The sequence below is a fragment of the Solanum pennellii genome, chromosome 4, assembly GCF_001406875.1.
Source record: "Solanum pennellii chromosome 4, SPENNV200".
Lineage (NCBI taxonomy): Eukaryota > Viridiplantae > Streptophyta > Magnoliopsida > Solanales > Solanaceae > Solanum > Solanum pennellii.
The window spans coordinates 74,506,130-74,515,108 of record NC_028640.1 but is presented as its reverse complement, the minus strand read 5'-3'; the positions used below and the strand labels follow the sequence as shown (position 1 = coordinate 74,515,108).

At 34.2% G+C, this 8,979-nt stretch overlaps 2 protein-coding genes across 2 annotated transcripts; one reads left to right on the top strand and one right to left on the bottom strand.

Annotated features, from left to right (window-relative positions):
- The first annotated feature begins 423 nt into the window (after positions 1-423).
- LOC107017151 (dof zinc finger protein DOF3.4-like) lies at positions 424-1,680 on the top strand. The gene has a single exon (XM_015217425.2). It carries the CDS (start codon positions 616-618, stop codon positions 1,327-1,329), a length of 714 nt encoding a protein of 237 aa, XP_015072911.1. The 5' UTR covers positions 424-615; the 3' UTR covers positions 1,330-1,680.
- Positions 1,681-3,767: 2,087 nt separating this feature from the next.
- LOC107018286 (lysine histidine transporter-like 8) lies at positions 3,768-8,550 on the bottom strand. The gene is made up of 5 exons (XM_015218726.1): positions 8,153-8,550; positions 6,258-6,391; positions 5,393-5,820; positions 5,157-5,288; positions 3,768-4,633 (listed from the first exon to the last, which is right to left on the bottom strand). Exons 1-5 carry the CDS (start codon positions 8,548-8,550, stop codon positions 4,148-4,150), a joined length of 1,578 nt encoding a protein of 525 aa, XP_015074212.1. The 3' UTR covers positions 3,768-4,147.
- Between the last annotated feature and the right edge of the window lie 429 nt (positions 8,551-8,979).

Here is an 8,979-nt window from a genome sequence, read left to right as displayed (position 1 = left end):
CTTACTACATCGAAAAGTTCTAGAGTTTTTTCTTTTCGAACTTCACTATAAAGTTCTGAAGAGTTTTAAATGTGATAATTGCTTACTTATGTTTAACTGATTCCAAAGATATTATATCATGTTAACAAAGATATACATTATAATAAATCATACAGATATGTTATACTTTATGCATAATAAATTTCTTTTTTATATTTTAATATAACACATAATTTAGTAAGATATAAAAATTTCAATGTTTTCGCTTTTCATTGTACTATATGCATAATAAATTTACTTTTTTTTATATGTAAATGTAAATTCAATAAATATGATAAAATATTTTCACTTTTCACTGTACTATATGCATAATAAATTTACTTTTAACATGTAAATGTAAATTCAATAAATATGATAAAATAGATTCTATAATTTCAAAACCTTCACCATCCATATATATGTGTATATATAAGAATCCCACTATTTCACGCCAAAACAAAGATTTCTCTTTTAGCTCTCTTCCTTTATATCTCTCTCCTTTAAAAAATCAAATCTTTGTCCTCTTTCAACGTACTATCTTACATTAAAGAACACACCCTTTTTTTCACCTGAACAGAACAAGCTCAAAAAAAAAAAATGTCTTCAGAAATCGGCGACAGACGTCCGGCGAGACTGCCGGCGCCGGTAAACGGAACAAGGCCATCGGAACCAGAGAACTTGCCGTGTCCACGTTGTGATTCTACAAACACAAAGTTTTGTTATTACAACAACTATAATCTTTCTCAGCCACGTCATTTCTGTAAGTCCTGTCGCCGGTATTGGACACGTGGCGGCACCTTACGTAACGTCCCCGTCGGCGGGGGTACACGTAAGAACTCGTCCCATAAACGCCCCCGTATCAACTCCGGTGCTGGTACCGTTCAAGAACAAACCAACCCGATCACAATGATGGGTTCGGGTTCGGGTCATGTATCCGGGTCGGGTTCTATGTCGTTGATGGGTTGTGAAGTGAACTTGAATGAGTCAGTACATGAAGGTGGAAACGGTACGTCGTCGTTTACTTCGTTATTAACAGCTCCAGTTGGTGTGGGGGTGGGTGGGTTTGTGCCTTTAGGTGGATTTGGGCTTGGGCTTGGCGGGTTTGGGCTTGGGAATCTCGATTGGCCCATGGAGCAAGTAAGCGGTGGAGGGAATGGTGGCGACGGCGGTGAAAATGACAAGTGGCAGCTGAGTGGCGGTGAGATGGAAGGCGGCGGCGGCGGCAGCGGTGGCGGAGGAATAGGTGGTGATGATGATTGTTTTGGGTGGCCTGATCTTGCTATCTCAGCACCAGGGACAAGTCTTAAATGAAAGTAGAAATTAATATTATATTATATACTTTTCATGCAAGAAATCGAAAAAAAAGGAGGTGTTTTTTTTTTTTTTTATGAACTTTATATTAAGTTATGTTGTCTTTTTGCAAGGTTTTTGGGGTTGCATGGATTGGTTTGGCTGTAGGAACTTTTAGTAAAAAGAACTACTATAGTAGGCAAAGCTATTTTTGCTTGGTGGGCAACTGTTTTTTTATTTTTGTTTTTGTTATTGTAAATGTATTTTGGGACTCTTCTTCCTTTTTCTTTTTGACAGAAATAGGTCCCAAGTTTCATGAAATGAACAATATATTTTCTTTGTCGTTGTTCTATAATGCGCGATTAAATAGAACAACTTTGATCAGTAAAGATTCATATAGTCGTGTTACTGTTTTGTTGTTTGTTTTGCGTTGCAAAAAGTGTACTACTTTTGTTGATGTTTACTTTTTTTTTTTCTTTCTTCTTCTATAGGGGGTCCTCCAGTTTATTACTAAAAAATTCCTATAAATCAAAAGTATTTTGTAGGTTTGTTAGGGAGAAAGGGGGCCTGTTAGGGTTTGTGTTATTTCAAAAAGCATTCTTTCCAGTTTTGAAGGGGGGCCTGACCTTTTCCTTCGACCCCTATCACATAATTGTCTAAAGTTTTAACTTTTAAAAAAAAACTCCTCATTATCTGACTATCTTTTTTACAAGTGTTTGAACAAAAAACTTTTATAATGAAATTGATCGAGAACGATGAAATTTTATATTCTTAAAAGTGGTGATTTTGTTGTCATTTTGTTAATTTAAAACATGTTATGAAATTATTTAAAATACGTATAAATTATTTATTGATGTTGATCAGAAGTTATTCGAATGGTAAGTATTTTTTCTCCGACTCTAATAAGTAAATATAAAGTAGGAGTAATTAATGAATGGCTCCAAAATGAAGTGTCAGCGCCGAGGTTGATATGCACCACCGACCGTGGCCGATATAATGGAATTTGATTCCCAATCTCAAACGAATTTCCTACCTTTTACATCCCAACTTTTCCACTAACAATTTGATTCCACTAATATATTTTTCATATTACTATAAGTAATTATTACAAATTATTTGTTATATTTTACAATACTAAAATAAAATTAGTTGAATATTCTATTTTACTCTTATAAATAATTCAAAAAGATCCAAATAACTTCATAAAGTTTTAAAAAAATAAGTTAATAAAATTGACTTTTCTTATTTATGATTTTTTGAAAATCGTATAAGTAAAATAGTAGAAAATTAGTATGAGATGATAGGCGTTCATTTATATGAGGGTGGTGTTTTTAATTATTTATTAGGAAAAATCTTTTTGGTCAGAATATTTGGTCAGAAATTTTTTTTATGTAATTTTACTTTTTAAAAGTATTTTTACCCTTTTATCTTTAATATCTTTTATTAAAAAATAAAAAAAAAGATCGAATTATTTTAAAATAAAATAGATATTATTTAAAATTTTCTCGTCAAATTTTAATCAATTTTCTGATCATTTAGCAGTTTTTTATTTTTTTTATATCTAGCTACTGGAGCTCGAAATATTAGTTAAGAATAAAGAAATTTCATTTTAGGACGACTCGTGTTGGTTTGTGTGCAAGCTTTGTGTACGTTCTTTTCCAATTTACTTCTACACGGTCTTATATAAACTTATTGAGTTATATATGCATGCATGAGTTTGTCAATGTTCATACCAAAACTCTTTAGAAACTCACATCGAATAGAAACCACGAAATTAGTTGAGAAGACAAATTGAAATTTTAAGTTTACGAGTTATGATTTTAAAAAGACTTGAACAAAACCTTAATGATAATCGAGAGATGGATTCAAAATTTAGAGTTTATAATTTTTGAATTTTAGAACAAATAATTTTTTTGGGTTCTTACAAGATAACACTACATCAAAATAATTTGTAGCGGTAATTAATTGACGATAATAGTTCAATTGTCACTAAATATGTATTTTTAGCGGCAATAACACTTTTTATATATGTACCTAAAGTCTTTAATAACATTGAATCTAATAACACTTAACTAATGTCGATAAAGATTTTCATTAGCCCTCTTTATTAATGTGTTTATTTATTGTCGCTAAAAGTTATTTTATTGTAGTGTAATTTTTTTATATATTAAATAATTTCTTAATACAGATACAAAATTTTGCTTAGAACTATTGAATTATGACGAACTCGTAGCTCGAACCTAACTTCGTCCGTGCATGTTAGTGTCAGACTTAACATTTGATACTACAACAACGACAATGTAGCCAGTGTAATCCTACAAATAGGATCTGAAAAGGGTGATATATACCCTGATCACGCAGTTTGTGTAGGTAGAGAGGTTATTTTCGACAGACCATCAACTCAAGCAGAACTAATGGTATGATGAGAAACTAAAATCATCTACTCTACAAAAGACTGATTCCACTCAATATCCTTCTTCAATAGTGCAAATATAACAATGCAAACACAACTTTTGAACATGACCTAGTACATTAACAAGTTGAAAACTGAATCATCCTGCAAACATTCTAGTTTCTATAAAATGTGAATTTCGAACGATTTCATAAGGCATACAACACCAAATTCCAAAGGTAGAAAACAAGAACATGTTTGTACCTATGGCTTTATAAATATTCCTCTTCCTTCCTCCTCCTTCCTCCCAACCAACCAACACACACGCACGCGTTGTTTCACCACTTCACCTTTTCTCAAGCCTAGAATAGAAACACACATTACAAACTACTACTAGCAAATACAAGTTTACATACCAAAGCGCGCTTTTTATTCATGATCTATCTCTTAGTTGGGCTTAAAGAACCTGAGTTTAAGTCCATTAGTGACCATACTCCAAATTCCTCCTATCGAAAAAGCCAAGCTAAAAGCAACTCCTAACCATCCAAGGATCCAGTTGAAATACCAATTAAAGCTGTACTTTGTAGGCTTCTTTATGAGAACCCACATGAAGCAAGGATAAGCAAATGTTACCGGAAGTGTGAGTCCTCCTAACAATCCTGCAAGACTTGACAGGAACGGAAGTGCCACTCCGATAAAGAATGAAACAAATCCGAAAAATATTCTGAAACCAGAACGGACCCAAATTGAGCATGGTTTGTTGGTGCGGCTAGTGTATCCAGCTTCAAAACTGTCAAATGCTGGCATTGAGTATATTTGGAAGCTACTCAAGCAGTTGAATACGACTAAGAGAAATGTCATGGCGAGAAGTCCTCTTGGAATATCGTGAATGTGGAAGGCGTATAGTGCACTTAGCATTCCTCCAGATGGCATCTGTAAGGAATTAATAAGCGAGCGATCAAATCAGGAGATAATAAGGAAAACACATATAGTCTGAACAGAGGAGTACACTGTTCTATCAAGGATATATGGCCCGTGGAAACAAATGCAAAACGAAAAAAGGCTTGTGGATAGTCAAGTAGCAAGAGTACTACCAAAACATATACTCCCTCCGTCACAATATAAGTGTCTTAGTTTGACTAGGCACAAAGTTTAAGCAATAAACGGAGACTTTTGAATCGTATGGTCTTAAATTAAAGATGTATGTAGTCCTTTAAATCTTGTGGTTTTAAACCAAGTCAAGTTGATTATTGGAATCGAAAAACTTACTTAATATAGAAAGAGACATTCTTTTTTTGGACAGACCAAAAAGGAGGACGAAGGAAGTATTATCATACTTTAGAAAAGCTTTTTCAAACGCAAAAATGAATTATATCTTGTACTGTCAAAATAATGTGACTGAATTCAGTAGTTATGATTTGGTCGGCGGAAATAACAGAAAGATAGCTATACTTACAAGGCTTCCATAAGCCCAGAAGCCTCCAATGGCAATAGGGAACAGGCACAAGGCTATGAAGAAATAAGCAACTTTTGCTCCCTTCCACATTGGCACATGAGCTGGGTGCTTGAACGTTGACGGCATTGTTGACTGCAAATATGATAGAGAAGATATTAGTTGATGTCTTTACAATTGCAAAACGGAAATGTTTCGTGTGGTTTGCACATGACGGAAAAACGGGTAAGAAAAATTACCTGAATTTCAAGAACTAAATTGTGTCCTCTAAAGGTAAATGCTATAATACCCATGGCGTTCAAGACCGAAAAGAGAGAAGCTGAATAAGAAGGCAAAGAAATGGGTTCATATGAAATGGAAGGTGGTCGTGGTTGGCTAACAGAAAGGACCCATGCCATAGTGGCGTATGTGATGGCTGTCACTGCTCCAACGAGGGAGAGTCCAGCGATGGAGTTCAGGTTCGGGAGCTGGGACAGAACAATGCAGAGGGAAGTGAAAACCAGATACCACTCCACAGTTGTTAAAGGATTCGATGAACAGAGAGGACCACAAACAATTTGAAAGAACAGCTTCATGGTTTCTCCTCCTACGAGAATCAATGCTGTTGCGGTTCCTGCAGATAGGTAAACAGTAGGGAAGAGAGCAAGCCAAACACCCAGTCTTTCACCTGAAAAAATGTAAAATGAATACAATAATGTTATAGCAATTAAAGTGAACTATTTAAGATTTCAACCAAACTTTGTTCATTTCCTTTTTCTTCAACGGAAAATAGGAGTTATACAACTCTATCAGCTTTTCATGCATCTTGCTCATTACCAATAATTAAGCACTCTCTCCGTTTAAAATTATATAACGGTGGCTTACCAAACACGAAGTTTAAGATGTTCATTGTGACTTAGGTGGTGTATTAGTGGTAGTCAAATAAATATTCATCTATTTCAATTTGTTATCCTGGTTTTCACTTGACACAGAATTTAAGAAAGTAAAGAAACTTCTGAATATTGCGGTCTTAAACTAAAGATAAGCAGAATGTACCAAAATGTCATTTAATCTTGTGGTCTTAAACATATCATGTTATCATATGGAAGTAACTGATTTTCTTACCAAATGCTGCTTGCGCAAGTTCCACATATCTATTGTATCTTTTTCCAGGTACTGCTTCATGCAGCTGAACAAGGATCCATAAAGTATAGAGTTGCCAGAAATAAGCTATAGTTAAGGAAATTATTCCCCAGCTCCTGCATCCATAGGAAAGTTAATCGCCTTATGTTACTTTCAGAAGACTCAAATTTAAGAGTATCTGGTATATGTTGGCACGAGATTAATAAAATGGAAACTTTAGGACATCGAGCGAACGATCAGTTATTTACGACGTACACTTCAGATAATAAAAAGGTAACTTGGCTATTAAACATACAACAGTGATATGATTTGGTGGAAAATTCAGTAGCAAAATATCTCTCTCCAATTACTGAAGATGGAACATACTGTAATAAATGTACAATAGTCCACTTTGAAATTCCAGTTGCATTTAGTATTAGATCTTAAAGTCAAAGTGATAGGTCAAAATCATCAAAAGCAATTTCTGGACCAACTGTTGACTAAATTATAGTGCCAAGAATGTAACAAAAGGAGTGTGTGATAGCTACAACACAAGACTAAAAAGAAAGATATCTCAATCAAAATAGACGAGGAAAATCCTTATATATGTATTGAATAAATGACATTGCTTTTCAAAAATATCAATTTCGTGCCGAGGGTCTATTAAAAACAATCTCTCTACCTCCCAAGGTAGGGGTAAGATGTATCTTTAGTTAATATTTAAAGTAAAAAATATCTTTAGGTAAATGTACAGAACTTAAATACTTTGATGTACCATGGGACCATCTTTCTTAAATGATGTGGAAATGCAAAAGGAAAATGGAACAAAAGGTAATAGGCAGTCTTATTTCTCAATATATGATAATGAAAAATGAGAGAGGACCTAGGAGATGTATTTTAATGAAAAGGCAAAGTAGTATGAATGCCAACAATTAGTACAACTATCTTCTATACAAATTTCATTTGAAATCAATGATGAAAGTTGAGAAAAGTGAGTCCATAGAGACAGATTTAGAAGATTTCTTGTCGGTCCACAAAGCGCGATAATTTTCTTAAATAAGATATCAATAGATGGAGGGGTCCGTTTAGATGAGTGCAGTATAGTCAATCAAAGTCCCCATTTTCAAAGACAACTGATATGCATTTAAAAAAGCAGTACTTAGAGGTCACAAATAGCTGAAAGATCAAGACTTTCGAGAATGGCGGTTGGCTTTGAGAAATTTTATGAAGCAATAATGGTTTTCCTAACTAAAGTAAATCCCCAATTAGCAGAAAGAGTTCTTCAAAGTTCAAACCAAGATAAACAAAGAGTCATAGACAAACCAGAATAACTCCAAAATTTGCTGAAAGCATGCATCTTTTGTAACCAAATTCTAATAGAATTTTTACTTATTAAAACAATAAATTTCACAAAGAAATGTGAAAAAGATCAAAACTTTTACCATTAACACTATCAACAACAAGAATAACAAGCACCAAGCAGATGGAAAAGAGAGTTCTTTAAACCAACAAAGCAGAAACTTTACAGAAACACCAGAATAAGCCCAATTATTTTCTAAAAAAGCAGTCAAAAGCAGGTAGCTTTTCAATCAAAATTTGAATATAAATCTTACATGTAGATCATATAACAATAAATTCCACAAACAAATGTTAAAAAAGATCCAATCTTTAACCATAACACAATCAACAATAGCTCATCAAACCAACAAAGCAGAATTTTTATAAAACAGTCAAAAGCAAGCAAATTTGAATGTGACTCTTACATATATATCACACTACAACAAATTCCACAAGAAAATGTAAACAAGATTCAATCTTTAACCAAAACAGCATCAAGAATAGCAATAACAAATTAAACACCAAGTAAATGAAACAGAGTAAAGGGAGGGTAACACTACCATCCAAGAAAAGAGAAAGCAACAGGCAAGACCAAAGCTTGAAACCCAATACCAGCATTAAGATTATGAAAAGCAGCATAATGAGCATTGCCATTTCTAGATTCAGTAATTGGAAGCCAAGCATCTTGAGGGTTAAGCTTAGTCAAATGCCCAACTTCTTCCAAATAACCCTTCATATTAACCAACACCCTTTTCATTGGAGTCCCAATAGGGCTCAAAAACCTAGGTGAAATAAATGACGTTGGTGTCCATGACTTAGCATCTTTTGATGCACCAGTAGATGTATGTCCTCCACCACCCCTTGGTGATCTTTGACCTGACGGTGTTAGAATCTCAGGTGTTGATGCACGCGGTGTTGCTGGTATTGAAATAAGCTCTGTTTCTGGTCTTTCCTCCATCAATGGCAAAATACTAAAATTTGTTGGAAAAAACTGAAAATGGACTAATGGGGTTATGGCTTTATGAGTCCTTTTTTCTTTTTGTTGTTTAGTTTGTGTTGTTTAGCTCACTGGGGCTTTGGTTTTGGCTTGTTCTTGTCAGAGTTAATCAAGCAAGAAAAAAGGGTTTTTTTCAAAGAATATATAGAATGAGACTGAGCTGCACCACATGCAATGTGTGTGAAATTGTGCAAACAGTCAAGGTGAAGTTTGAGTCTTGGCCATTGATGGAGCAGCAATCTCGAGGAGGTTTTGGGTACTCACAGATGGTTGTTTGAGAACAGAGAAAGGGGTATTTGAGTGAGGTTTTGAGAGTGAGACTGAACAAATGACTTAAACAAATATTTAAAGCTGTTAATACACTGAGGTTTTCACATTCCAAATTTTTTT